Consider the following 14901-nt stretch of genomic DNA (forward strand, 5'->3'; position numbering starts at 1 on the left):
CAGGGGGAGCATACAGAATGAGAAGATGGGGCACCAACCATGGAGACCACAGACATGTCAGGGGCGTGCAGAGGAAGAGAATCATTGCAGGAAACTGTGTTCGCTTCCGATTGCTGATGTAATAAATTACCACAATTTAGTGGCATAAAACAACACACATTTATTACCTTATGCTTCTGGAGATCACGAGTCTAAAATGGGTCTGCAAGGCTGCGTGCATCCTGGAGGCTCCAGGGGAGCGTTTCCTTGCCCTTTTTAGCTTCCAGAAGCCCCCTATATCCTTTGGCTCATGGCCCCCTTCCTCCATCTTCAAGGCCAGCAGAGTAGCATTTCAAGTCTTTCTCTCTTTCCCTCTGCTTCCATCATCATTCACCTTCTGCCTGACTCTGACCCTCCTGCCTCCCACCTATAAGCCTCCCTGTGATTCCATCTGACCCACCTGGATAATCCAGGAGAATCTCTCTATCTCAAGATCTTCAATCTGATCCTATCTGCAAAATCCCTTCTGTCATCTCAGGTAACATTCACGAGTCCCAGGGATTAGAACGTGGACATCCTTGGGGGACCATTACTCAGTCAATCACAGGAGCTAAGAAGGATGAACCAGGTGGGAAGAGCTGGGGTGACGGGGCCAGGGAAGTCAAGGGAGCCTCAGGAAGGTGCAGTCAACAGGGAGAAGGGCTATATCAAAGATAAAACATCAGCTGAAAGATGAGTGGGGAATGGGTTACTCGCCTGGTTTCCACAGGTTTCTACTGGCAAAGACAACAGTGTACTTGTAAAATGGAGAGAACTGGCTGACACCACCCTAACCTGGGATAGCATCCATAAAAAAGTAAGACTCCAGACATTTGTGCTCCTGTTATAATTCCAGTATGCAGGAATTACAGGCGACAGGAGAGCAAAAGAAACTGTGTCACAAGCAAGGAACCAGACAAACCCAGAATGTGCAGCCTTCCACAAAGCCACTAACCCGGTCTCTCCAAAAAGTCAGTGTCATGAAAAGCAAAGCTGGGCAGGAGAGGGCTGGGGACAGGCAAAGAGCCACAGAAGACGAAGTGAACGCATCATCTTTACTGAATTTGAATTTGACTCGTAGCAATAAAAGACAGTTAGGGGACTATCAGGGAAATTTGGATTCGCACTAAATATTAAAAAAATATCAGGGAATGATTGTTCGTTTTTTCAGGTGAGCTAAAGGTATTTTGCAGTTACGTAGAACATATTTTTTTCCTGTGAGTTTGTTACTGACTTTGTTTATATTGACACTGGAAGAGACACGAGCTTCCATGTCGATGGAGGGAAGGAACCAGAGAAGGGGCAGGAGAGAGACCCGGAGGAGAGAACGGATGGAGGAGGGCTCCTGACCAGATGCGAGTCTTCTGAGAGGAAGGTGGACGCTGGAAGTTGAGGGAACCCCACCTATTTTCTCAAGGACAGAAGAAGGCAAAGCTGCCTCTGACACCGGAGCAAACGGATATGGGAAGGGACTTGAGGAGAAAAAAGGAAGGTTTGTAGAGATCACTGAGAAGATGAGTGAAGGCGGTGGCCAAAAAAATGGACTAAGGAGCCACCCTGAAAGCCCAAATAAAGTTGTGCAGCATGTATCTGCAGGGTCCCCGACCCACACGTCTTGTGGTTTTGGGAGGCACTGCTCTGAATGGGGCCATTCTGCTGGGGAGACAGTGTGGCCGCGGGACGGGGAGGCAAGGACAGGTGGAAAGCCATGGCTCACACGGGGTCCGGGAGGGAGTCCAAGAAAGGGAGCGCCAGCGGCAGCTGAACCTGGGAGAGAAAGGAAGGCATCCTGGAGGTGCGGTCTGGAGGGGACCCGTGGGAGGGCAAGAGGGGAAGGACAGGACACAGGCAAGTCCCAGCGGGAAATCTGTTTTCCCGGAGGGAGAGGGTTCCGGGCTCCTGCATCCCCCCAGCGCCAGGAAGGAAGCCGCCCTTCCCTGCAGGGCCTCCCCGTGCCTGGCGTACAGTGGTGGCTCAGTGAACACACACGCGCTTGTGTGCCATCGACCTTGGGCTGCTTAGAGCTGAAAGTGTGGTTTTATTTTTATTTATTTGAGAAAGAGAACGTGAGCAAGAGAATGAGAGCACAAGCAGGGGGAGGGGCGAAGGCAGAAGGAGAAGCCGACTCCCCACTGAGCAGGGAGCCCTGATGCGGGGCTTGATCCCAGGAGGGGCTTGATTCCAGGACCCCCGGATCATGATGTGAAACGAAGGCAGACGCTTAACCAACTGAGCCACCCAGGCGCCCCTGAAAGTGCGGTTTTAAAACATTCATGTAAAATTCACAAAACCTAAAGTTAACCCTCTTAAAGTGCGCAATTCAGCAGCATTTAATACATTCACATTTTGCAGCTAAAGCATTTCCTCATCCCCAAAGGAACCCCAGTACCCACTAAGCAGTCACCCCCACTCCCCGCTTCCCCAGCCCTGGGCAACCACTGCTTTGCCTTCTGTATCTGTGCATTTACCTAGACTGGACATCTCGTCTAAATGGAATCACACCCTTTGTGATCTTTTGGGTTGTTTCCATCTTTCAGCTGTGGCAAATTGTGTTTCCGTGAACATTTGCGTCCAAGTATTCGTTTGAGTATCTGTTTTCAGTTCTCTGGGGTATATACCTAGGAAGACTTGCTGAGTCATCTGGTAATTCTATCTGGTTAACTTTGAGGACCGACTTAACTGTTTTCCCCAGTACCTACACCATTTTACTTTTCACTAGCAATGTATGAGGGTTTCAATTTCTACACATTCTGGCTGACACTTGTCGTTTATAGTTTTCTGTTTTTTTTATTTTATGGTCATGCTAGTGGCTGTGAGGTGGCATCTCCTGTGGTTTGGGCTTGTATTTCCCTAATGATTAGTGATGTTAAGCATTTTTTCATGTGCGTCTTGGCCATCTGTGGATCTCCTTTGGAGAAACGTCTACTCGAATGCTGGACCATTTTTTAATTGGGTTGTCTTTCTGTGGTCGAGTTCTAAGAATTTCTCATACATTCTGGTTGTTGGACCCTTATCAGATATATGATTTGTAAATATTTCCTCCCGTTCTATGGTTGTCTTTTCACTTTCTCGATAGTGTCCTTGGATGCACAAAAGTTTTTAATTTGATGAAGTCCATTTGTCTATCTTTTCTTTGTCGTTTCGTCTTTTGATGCTGTACCTAAGAATCCAATCCAAATCCTAGATCATGAACACATAATCCTAGAGTTTCGTTTAAGAGTTCTATAGCTTCATCTCTTACATTTAGGTCTTTGGTCTATTTTGAGTTAAGTTTTGTATATGTTGTGATCCAAGGACGAAAGTGCAAACTGTAATCTATGAATCTTCTTAAGAGTTTACCATTTGTATCCGTTAGGCTAATACACTGGACTGGTCACAGAGGGCACCTTGTCATTTTCAGATTGAATTTTTTCAGTTTATCATCAGTGAGTGATCTCAAAAGGTCAGGGCACATGGTCACTTCACTGTCCCTGAGACACACACTTGGACCCATCAGGCAATGAGGCAAGTGCACAAATGCAAATGCCCCAACAAGTAAAGTCAGCTTAGCTGGCGCTGGTTCCCCATCTTCTCCAGATTTTCCTGGTCCCTTATCAGCCTCCAAAACTCCGATATTCTCATTAAGGGCTTGAAAGCATCACTTAAATTTTAAGAATCACACTTTACTGCATGCAACGCGCGGGAGTGGGATTAGCAAATTTGGATTTTGTGACAAGTCTCAACACAACGTCATCGTTGCGGTGATCAAGTACAAGCCGGATGGACATCTATTAGGGATGAGGAAAGGAAAAAAGGAAGGAAGGAAGGGAGGGAGGGAGGAGTCCCGCACAGGTTTAAGACTGCAGTGTGTCAGGACTCCCCAAATCTGCTGCTAGCGTCACGTGGGAAGCTTCCTTTTCTCTTGCTTTCTCTTTCCTCCTCCTTCCGTGTCTTCCTGCTAATGTCCTAGCAGCAAAACCCTTTATCCAAACGGTTCCACACAGGATCCTCCTAGTCTTCCTCCCAGGTCCTCCTTTGCCCCCACGAGGCCTTGAAGCCCCATGAAAACCAGTTGAAGCTTCTAGGCTAGGCTCTCTAGGACGACATCAAGTGCTAGCAGGCCGGTAATTCTAAGACGATGAGGAGCAAAAGAACACCGTTCTTGGGGAGGCTTGTGGAGGTCCCAGGCTTTGAGAGCTGGGAAGAGCATCTGGATGAGGGGCACCACCAGCAAAAGCTGCCTCCGAAGCTGGACTTTGAATCTATTGCCTTTCTTTGACTTACTCATAATCGCCTGTCCTTACATAACCTCCATTGTATGCAGTACAGGAGTCAGGAGCTGACTCACTCCCTTGCTGAAGCAGTGATTCGCTGTGATGGGGAATCTAGGAATCTGCAAGGCTGGAGCTAACAAAACACCTACCTGGGCCAGGACCGGCTGTGGGGAAAGGTAGCTCTAGCAGCCACCTGCTCCTGGGTCCCCCAGGGGCAGAGGCCCTCTAGTTGCATGATGACTGGCTTGTTTTCCATTCAGATGTTCTCTCCTAGACTATAGTTATCTTAAACAGGACAAATGAAACAGTATCTGAAACTGTTGCCAGGGCAACCTGACAAAAGACTTCACCCTCAGCTACTGTATACGTAATTTGTCAAAGGCAGCTGGCTTCCAGGGAGAGGAAAGGGAAGGGCATAGTTGCTACTTTGGGGCCTGAAAATTAAACTTTAATGACTATCTTCTTCTGATTGAGATCAACTCATGTAGAACAGGAAAGCAGTTGTGATCCGTGCAATAAAAATTCAGAAAAGCCAGGCTGGGAAGGCAAAGAGAGCACACACCTTTGACTTGTCTTTTGTGATATTTGTAAAATAATTGCATATCGGGGCTTTTAACACCAAGCTGCTCAAAGGCCTGGAGCTGAAAGTATGCCCTAAAGGGGAGGGAGGAGGACCGAAGGCAAGACACTGAAGAAAGCCACCAGGACATTCGAGGATATATAGATAAATATAAAGTGGGGCATTTTTGACACATCCCATTTGGCATGCCCCCAAACCATAACCTCTCATGACAGCAGCCACCTGAATGGAGACCAGCATTATAGAGCTTGGACCAAGTTCAGTCAGCTCGCGGTATGGATAGAAAGACAGGTCCATAAAAGATAGCCCACTCAAGGTTAGCCAGAGGGGCAAGGGCAGAACTAAGCTGGAAGCCCTGTTTCCTGCTTCCCCATGATCTTTCCGCTTATCTGATGCCTCTGTCCTGGGCTTCTTTGAAAGAAGCATAAGCCGGACAGCTTTCAAAGTGTGACCCATGGAGTCAGGGGCCAAGTGGGGGAGGGCGCGGGACACCCCCTGCCCTCAAAGGAATGGCTCCCTTTCCATCTATTTTTATACCCATTGGGGCCCCACTTAAAGTTATTTCAGGGAAAAAAAAAATCCATGACTAAAAAACGCTTGAAGATCCCCAGCCTAAAAAGAAATACAGTGGATCGTGGCAGTGATTACACAACCTTGTGAATATATTAAAAATCACTGAATCATATTTTTTACTATGGTAAATTTTATCTTTAAATTTATTTTGTTTATTATGTATTTATTTAAATTAAAAAAACCAAATAGCCCTTTATTCACACCAAGGGGGACATGAAATAAGAGGTGAGTTATATTTAGGGTCAGAAGCCAAATAGGAATGGATTATAGCAAGGCTGACCCCCATGTCCTCTGTGCCTGCCCCCTCCCCGTCCTCCCCATTCCCCACTCCCCAGCCCTCGGGTGGCTCCTTACCGAATTGGTGCCGAGGATCTGCAGGTTGGGCTTCTCCGACTCCAGCAGCTTGGCCACCATCTTGAGGAAACTCTCCACGAAGAGGTTGATGCTCTGGCAATGGCAGGCCATGAGCAATTGGTCCAGTGCCTCCATGGCGATGCACACATACCTGGGGGAAGCAACAGCGTCACTGGGTCTCATGCCCGTTCCCCACTCATTGCATGACTGGGACAATCAGCATAGTGACCACCTGGCCAGCATCTGGGTAATGAGGCTCTTCCAATAGGCTGCCAGTGTCTGGACAGCCATTCCAACGAGTGTCCACTCCAGCCCAGCACCAAGAATCAGCAGGAACCAGCACTGGAAGGGAGCCTGGAGACCAGCTCTCCCCAGCTACTCATTCTACAGATGAAGAACATGAAGATAGATGGATAGATGGGTGTACCGTCTCATGTGTAGATACAAGCAGAAAGGATTGCTGCTTGGAAGAGCAAATTCTGAACCCAAACCCAGTGAGATCAAATAATTACTCGATCCAAGGTCAAGTATTTGCTGAGTACCCACAGGGGAAACACTCTGCCTTAGCACAGGGGTATAAGGAGGAAGAAGCCCGTCAACTCAAGGTGCCCAGAGTTGGACGGACAAGATAAAAACAGAGATATCTCCTGTAAAGGGAAGATAAGAAACACTACAAGAAAATCATGCAGGACACTCCACAGAGTTCCAAAGAAGGAGAGAGATGGCTCTAGTGGGGAGGAAGAGAAGAACTTCAGGAAGAACATTCATGAAGAATCTGAGATGGACCTGAGGACCAGTCAGCTGCAAAGGTTAAAGAATATAAAACCCGCAAGTATTGCATTTGAAGACTTCAGAAGTCCTAAGATCATCATACAATATTGTTGATGGTATTACCATAATTAGGTGACACTTACCATACCTACGGAGCATCTGTGCCTCGCAGAGGATAAGATACACACAGAAAAAAATTATTATTTTTTCTTAATGAAGATGATTCTGAGGCCCTAACTACTTATTCCTTCTACAGTCTAAAACCTGAGTGAAGGGGCGCCTGGGTGGCACAGTCGTTAAGCGTCTGCCTTCGGCTCAGGGCGTGATCCCAGCGTTCTGGGATCAAGCCCCACATCAGGCTCCTCTGCTAGGAGCCTGCTTCTTCCTCTCCCACTCCCCCTGCTTGTGTTCCCTCTCTTGCTGGCTGTCTCTCTGTCAAATAAATAAATAAAAATAAAATCTTCAAAAAAAATAAAAAATAAAACCTGAGTGAATACCTCCAGAGACCAGAAATACGCAGCACCCAATGATGAACGTAATAGGTAAGTCAGCTCACCCCATTTCTTGACAACTAAATAAAAACTTCTTCATATTTCAAGCTAAACCCTAATAACTTTGTCCTTTAGTCACAATTCTGCTTTCAGGAGCAGTAGAAAACAGGGCTACACCTTCTACCCACCCAGCCTTCAACCACTTGAAAAGAGCAATCCCATTTTTCTTGCTCTTCTCTTCTCCATGCTAAAAATACTCAGTCCTTCCCAAACTAGCCTTCACAGGACAACCCCTGATGATCCTGGCTAGTGGTTGTCTTCTTCAATGCCTCTCTTGAATCCCAAGAAAAAATGTCATGAATCAAATTCCTACTGAGAATTGGAAGCGCGCGTCTGAGCCCAAACCCAACGTGTGTTTCGGTGGCCGCACGAGCGAGTGGTCGGGTACCGTGCATCATGAAGGGTACGTGCCCCACTTACAAGGCACTTGCACACTAAAGAAAACAGAGTAGGGACGCCTGGGTGGCTCAGTCGGTTGAGCGTCTGACTCTTGATTTCGGTTCAGGTCATGATCTCAGGGTCATGAGTTCAAGTCCTGCACTGGGCTCTGTGCTGGGCGGGCAGCCCGCTTAAGATTCTCTTTCCCTCTCCCTCTGCCCCTCACCCTGATCTCTCTTTCTAAAAAGAAAAAGAAAAAGAAAACAGAGTAGACATTCATTAGAAAAGGTTATTGTTTAAATTCTAATGAAGCAGCTGCTGCAAATCTTTCCAATATCATCCTAGTTAAAATCTTTGTAGTCTTCTTTAGGGAGTTAGGTTTCTGAGGCGGACTGCTAGACGTCTCCCCTGGAATCTCTTTCCCTCCTTCTCCCTCATAATTTGGAATTTTAGCTGAGTGTGTGGCCACTCACCGGGAGCAGTTCTCAGCCCCTCTCGCAGTTAGCTGAGGCCACGTGACTAACATGTTGCCCTTAATATGCGGGAAAGTGAGGTGAACAACGTCAGCGTCACTTGCTCAGAAGACAGGATTGACCTCCACGTCCTCTCCTCCCCTCTTCCTGAGCTAAGGAGTGGCAGCACCTAGAGTCCCAGGCATGGAAGTCCCCGGACGGCCCTCACGGTGCAGGGCCCACACCACCAGGCTGGATGGTTGCACGAGAGAGAGCAAAACCCCTTCGATATTGCTGGAGCCGCTGTATTTTTACACAAATAACACAGATACCTAATAATCAGGGTTAGGAGCGCTTCGGAAACCCAGTGGTGCAAATAAAAGTGAATCCTGAGCAAATCCGAAGCAAATCAGAGCACGACTTCATAGGAAGGCAAGGAAGAGCTGGAAGAGATTCCATCCTGTGATGGGGAGAGCATCACAAGAGTCCACGGACTCGTGAGTGGGTTCACGTGCCCGTTCCAGGGTGTCGATCCTTCTACTCGTTATGCCAAACCATGTGGACTAGAAGAGTCCTTTACGATACACAGAAATGCAGGACAGGTCAGGTGGGCAGAGAACTCCCAAACCTAACAGAGGTGCCAAGGAATCAGGTTAATGCCACCAAGTCAAAAGCAAATAGCAAAAGACCTGTCTTAAAGATTGTGGTAGAGCTGTCAGCGCGAGCTTTTAAAGTGTGAAAGCTGCCCGATGCTCGAAAGCCAGGTTCGTATGCCAGACATATAATAAAGGATGACTTTAAAGATTTGCTCTTCTTTATGCCTCAGTCCCAATCATACCCACCTTTGAAATGTAGGCATATATTTTAAAACCCTTTGATTAGCAGTTGCTTATCTTCTTTTTTAAAAACAAAGTTTGGTTAAATAAAAAGAAATAGATAAAAAGTGTGACTACAGGGTGATTTCTGGAGGTGCGATGAGGCCACGAGACAAGGCTGCATGATCCCTCTTGGGGCAGCTGTTTGGTTTCAGACATTGTGTGTCCAAACCACCTCGCACAGGAGCCGCCTGTGCAAATCCTACCCTATAAAGCAACAGCAGTCATGGTGTCTCCTCAGGGCTCTTTTTTTTTTTTTTTTTTTTAAGACATCAGATACCATTTCTTAGGTACCCTTCAGCTAACTTTTATACTAAGCAATCATAAGAAAACAGCCTCCCTACTCTGAAATTTTCCTGTCCATTTAAAAAAAATGTTTGGTGAACTGAGTCTGCTATTATTAAATTATTACTGAATATTATTAAGCACTATTAAATAGTCATCTCTGGGCATGTTTACAAATGGATCAGGTCATGCTCTTATCTACAGAATGTCTTTCAAATACAAAGGCAGCACTGGGTCTCTGAGCTCCTGGAGCAAACAGGAGCCCCCGGTCTCTGCTGGGGGTGGTGCTGGCCATTCCTGGCTCACGATAGCCTTGTCTTCAGAGGCTCTCACCATCCCAGTCCAGGAAACCTGCCATGCCTTGCAGACAGTCCCCATGTGTTTCAGGTCGGCTGTGCTGGCCAGTGAAGCAGACTGAGTCATGTGTGGTTGTGGAAGCGGCCTGGCTGGGGCCCTTCCAAAGGAGACACACTTTCCTTGCAGACAAACTGGGCCACATTCGGGCAACCAAACACGGCGGGTGGGAAATGGGGGCAGGCAGAGTAGAATTCTCTTCTCTCGTGAGAATCTTCTCATCCCCAGCATCTTATGTATGAAGGGCTTCACCCTTAGTTCACAGAATTTAAATGAGGGAAAGGAAGAGGTGGGGTGGGGTTTGGCAAGAGAAGAAACTAGAAGGCTTCCCAAATTCCAGAGTTTAGATTGCTGCTTTTCCTTTTCCTGTAAAAAAATTCCCAGAAAATCCTAATAAGGAAAAATCATCCTTTGCTAATAAAACGACTGAATGAATAAAAAAATAAGATAAAAAGCAACTGGCTACGAACCAGGAGTGGAAATTCTGAGGGCAAGTGGAAATTATGGTAGAAGAGAAACTGAAAAGTCAAGAAGTTTAAGGCCTAGTTCTTTGAATACACTACTCATGTTGGGCCCCAGTACTAAGGATGGAAGGATTGCAATTACGAACTTGAATTTTTCCAAGTACCTTAGAAGACTGGAAGCTCTCTGCGTTGGTCCTACCTTCCCATAACCTTCCTGGATATGTCCCATAGTTGGGCCTATACACTCAGGGAGAATAGAGCATGGGCTTCTAGGTTGATGACTGCTCAACAGGACCAGGACCAGGACCAGAAGGGTTGGTCTCAGCAGAAACCTGATCTGGGCTCGGTGTCCTGGAAGGAGTCCAGTGTAGTAATAGGTCTGGGACACTGAGCTGGCCTGAGTACTAGGAGCAGGGTGAGGCAGGAAGGAGCTGGTGAGGGCCAGCCCCCCACAGAACCTGAGGGGGAAGGGCAAGAGCAGTTACGGACGAGCAGCAGGTGACAACCAAGGGTCCTGGATGTACTCGAGAGCTTCCCAGCAGGTGAGGAAGGCAGAACCCAAGGAATCTGGGATAGAATAGCGTTCATGGGCAGCAGCTGACGCCGGGAGAAGACACCTGACAGGTGATAACAACAGGAACTCAGGGACAATGGCCAAGGCAGGAAGTGAGTTATAACATCTGAGGAAAACACATAGGGAATGATGCAAGACGTGTCTCCTGTTAAAGTCTAGAATAGCCAGCTGGTTCTGCTTGAACACTTTGAGCTCCGTCAAGAGGCCCCGAGCTCCAGGAAAGGAGGAGCAAGTGGATAGAGTCTGGGAACAGGGGCGCGTCGGAGAGGAGAGGCAAAGTCAGAGGTGAAGACCAGCAGGCAGGAGAGAGGGGACAGCTTTAGCAAGGCCAGTCACTGCCCAAGAATCACTCAAAGGCCCGTCACCTTGACAAAGAACCTCTTACTCTAGGCAGTTGGAACGTGCTTGGTCAGCCCCACTTCAGGACTGAAACTTCTGGGTTTTAGGAACTCAGCAGTAGGGGCTGACCTCAGCCGAGGGAGGGAAGGATGAACCCATCTTCTAGTAGGAATCTGTAATGTCTGTCTGAAGGGTCAGCGCCGTCCTCCAACCACGCTCAGGGTCCTTCTGGGAAATGTGTGTCTCTTAGGAGTCCCGCCAAATCAGCTCTGGGGCCACGCTCCTCAGGGAGTAGCCCGCCCTTCCTTGGCATGGGCGTCCCCACCCACAGGGCTCCAGGCACTGGGGAAGCTGACAGAATCCAATCCAGCACTCTGTACGTGGTCAGAGTCCATGGTCACTGCCAACCGACTTTGAGTCTCATGACGCACTCTCAGTACCCCCCTTGCTCTCCAGTTTCTAGGGCGTTCTAGCAGTTGGGCTGAACTGGAAGGAAAATGTACAAAGAAGGAGAAAAATAGGAGGAAATCTCACTTTTTGCTGCTCTGCACGTCTCTGCCCATCATGGTTCACGTCAGTGAACAGTACCTCGAATTCACACCTTAGCCTCTCTCTGCCCACATCTGGTTATCATCCCTGATGTCAAACACAGATAAGGGCAGAGTTCACACACAACCGGAGTGGGGTGATAAGGCAGGGAGGCAGGGGGTAGAAGAGGATGGTTCTGCCACTGAGGCCAAGCCCCGAGGTTCACGTCCACATCGTTAAACCGTAAATACAGACCCCTGCATGATGACAGGGAGATGCAGCCCCTCAGACTGTCTGCATCGGATATTTTGCACTTCCAAAGCTTCCATCAGGAAGCTACAAATGACAAGGAAGATAATAATGATGTTATTATTATCAAGACGGGGCGGGCAAGGAGAGAGACTAGGAGATCAGATCTAACAGCTTTCTCTTCTCCAAATGTTTATGATTAAGGCTTCCAGTGAGGCCTTCAAGGCTTTAAATACTTAGATGCTGCAATGACTATTTTTAACAGAATGATACCAATTTTGAATTGCGGTTCTAAGGGCAGTGGAATGATTCTAATTGGCTCTGCTGGCTACAGGACATTTTTATCGAGAGAACCATCACTGCAGAGGGGCAGATAAAATTAGTATTAAATGTTTAACGTTATTGCTCACATATTAGTTTGAGGTTCAGTCTAGGATGAAGTCATTTTTACTTGCTCGAGCATGCTTTACAAGATGTCAAGGCGATTTATATCATCAGCACGTACAGTATATTTGCGCCATTTTTATTGAGCGTGTAACCTAATTTTATTTTATAAAATGGTGATAGAAATGTATGGTTTCTGGTCTTGCTGTTACTCCTAGGGATAGCTTGATTTCAGATTCGAGAGTGGCTCCTGCAAAGGTTGGAGGTCTACACCGTATCAGCACAATGCAAACCTTTTCATTCCAGTGTACGTTCAGGCTTCCGGACCAGGAAGAAGGGAGCTCGGCAGGTGGTAGGGCTGACGGGCAGTGGCAGGGGCCCACGACGGGGGTCTGAGGGGAGAGAGCCCTGCCCCAGAGGCATGAGGCTCAGAGAGCCGGGGGGGACTGCCAGCCAGTCCGTCTGGAGTGGGTCTAAAGCAGGCATGGCAGGTGTGGTGGGCATGGCCAGGGGAGCCTGGTGAGTTAGGAGAGCCAGGTCTGTGTTCTGAAGATCATAGCTAGCAGTAGCCTTCTGGAAGGACCAGAACAGGAGAGACAGAGCAGCGAGAGAATGGCTAATGTTGCCCTAATCTGGAGTCTGTGGTAGGAGGAAGGAACAAACAGAGGAAGGTAGGGGATGGATGTATGGAGAAGAGAAGCAATGGGACTTCGGAACGACTGGCCTAGCTCTACCCCACCCTCCGTCCCATCAGCAATGCCACCAGGCTGTCTTTGGGTTCTCTTGTAGTCAGCTTTGCTCCGAACTGGGCTGTGGGTAGGGCAGCAAACATAGCAGGTCCTGCTGCTCACTTTTCTTGTTGGATAGTGACACATGCTCAATAGAGAATATTTAGGGAACACACAAAAAAGGTAGATAGGAAACAAAACAAAGCACACACACACACACACACACACACACACAAACCCAACCACACTGCTCAAAAAATGAGTACTCTTAACATTTATGGCATATTTGTTTTTACTATATTTTCTAGGCATTGAGATTCGTTGTTTATTTTTTAACTTGATTGTAAAACACTGTATATGTAATAACGTATTCTATTTTTCATTTACTTAAGGCATTTTCATTATTATGGGGAAAGCACATTTATAAACATCATTTCTATTGAACAGACAATATTTCACCAAGTGAGAGACATCATAATTCACTAAACTATTTTCCTCTTACTGGACATTAATTTCCACTATTTCATTATCATAAAAAACACCATAATGAACATCTCTGTGTGTAAAGCTAGTTTATATTTAAGATTGATTTCTTGGGATAGAAGAATAGAAATAGAATTTACTGGATCAAAGGGCATAAATGTTTTTGAAGACTTGACTTATATTTCAAAATTATAGTCTAAGAAGCTTCAATCGATTTGCACTTATGCTAGAAAAGTATGAAACCGCCCCTCGTGTTGCCATTCCTTGGTTAGTACTGGAAATACTTTTTTTTTTTTATCAGTGTGCTAATGAAGATGGTATCTTAGTATTTCAAGCCACATCTTTGATTATAACTTCATTGACTATTATTATTTTCCTTCCTCTTTGTGTGAGTTGGTTATTGGGGGCCCTGGCTTCACAGTTTTTAGTGACTCGGTTTCCCCATTCCAGCCCCACCTTTTGTTATATGTTACTAATACATGAGTTTGAATCCTTTGTCCTATTCTTTCAAAGTGCTTCTTTTAGTTGTTTAAATTTTGATGGTTTCTTTTTTAACATCAAAATATTTAAATTTTTAAATAGCTAAATCTATTGATCAATCATTTTCATTTAAGATATCTTTTCTTTACTAAACATAGCAAGTCCTTCCCTCTCAGAAGTTCGATAAATATTTCATTTAAGTGTATTTTTAATGGACAAATTACCCCTAACCTTGCCTTCTCACTAGAATGCAGATAGTTCCTCCCTGCTTTTTTAAAAAATATTTATTCGTTTTTTTTTGTTGTTGTTGTTTTAAATTAGAGAGAGAAGGGAGAGGGGCAGAGGGAGAGGGAGAAAGAGAATCCCAAGCAGCCTCCATGTCCAGCATGGAGCCTGACGTGGGGCTTGATCTCATGGACCCTTGATCTCATGATCTCATGATCATGACCTCAGCCGAAATCAAGAGTTGGACACTTAACCGACTGAGCCACCCAGGTGCCCCCCCTTCCCTGCTTTTTAAGACTGTAAGTTGCTTGGTTTGATGAGAATAATGGCAGATTCTAGATTAGACAAAGTTTTCAAGGCCCCAGACTGTGGGTGAGGGCTTCTGGATAGAGACACAACGGGAAAATGGTTGCCAACAGAGGTGCCCCTAGGAAGCCAACATCCCCTTCTTCCCGCAACTTGGCAACAGCATCAAATTTTACCCGCCATTGGAAGGACACATGTACCCCTCCCTCGGGCCCAGTCCCCCTTTTCCCAGTCTGTTCAATGACAAAGTCTACTATCATTTTCATAAAAGGACCCTATGTTTCCCTTAAAAATATAATATCATTTCTGAAAGTATCTCTCTTACTTTCTCACACTCTTACCCATATCGATGACGACCCACATCACGGATGAGCCTCTCGGAGAGGTAGGCGCCAATTCGATCCAGCTTCTCTGGAGCTGAGAGGGCATAGAAGGTCAGCTTCTCCATGTTGGTCTTCACCAGGCCATCCTGTGAAAGACAGGCCATCATGTCTCACCGTGACCATTCTATGGCTAGAAGGGTTCAAGTCTCAAGGTAAATAATATGTCAATCTAATCATCATTTTGCAGAGTGCCATTATGTATGTGACAAACTCCCCATGTGGGGTCAGGGATACAGAGATGATTAAAACATGGTTCCTGCCTCCCAGGAACTCGTAACTTAGCCCAGAGTGTGCCAGCTACAAATTAGAATCGT

The 14901-nt window shown here is 46.6% G+C and overlaps 1 protein-coding gene across 3 annotated transcripts in view; it reads right to left on the minus strand.

Annotated features, from left to right (window-relative positions):
• EFR3B (EFR3 homolog B) overlaps positions 1 to 14901 on the minus strand; it is an 87920-nt gene that overhangs the window by 36109 nt on the left and 36910 nt on the right. For all 3 annotated transcript variants that reach the window (XM_057309290.1, XM_026520070.4, XM_026520060.4), the window contains exons 3-4: positions 14546 to 14673; positions 5779 to 5929 (exon numbers count right to left, since the gene is read on the minus strand). In XM_057309290.1, the coding sequence (XP_057165273.1) occupies positions 5779 to 5929; positions 14546 to 14673 (279 nt within the window). The remainder of the gene's footprint in view (positions 1 to 5778; positions 5930 to 14545; positions 14674 to 14901) is intronic.

This window comes from Ursus arctos, unplaced genomic scaffold, assembly GCF_023065955.2.
Source record: "Ursus arctos isolate Adak ecotype North America unplaced genomic scaffold, UrsArc2.0 scaffold_8, whole genome shotgun sequence".
In the NCBI taxonomy this organism is placed as follows: domain Eukaryota; kingdom Metazoa; phylum Chordata; class Mammalia; order Carnivora; family Ursidae; genus Ursus; species Ursus arctos.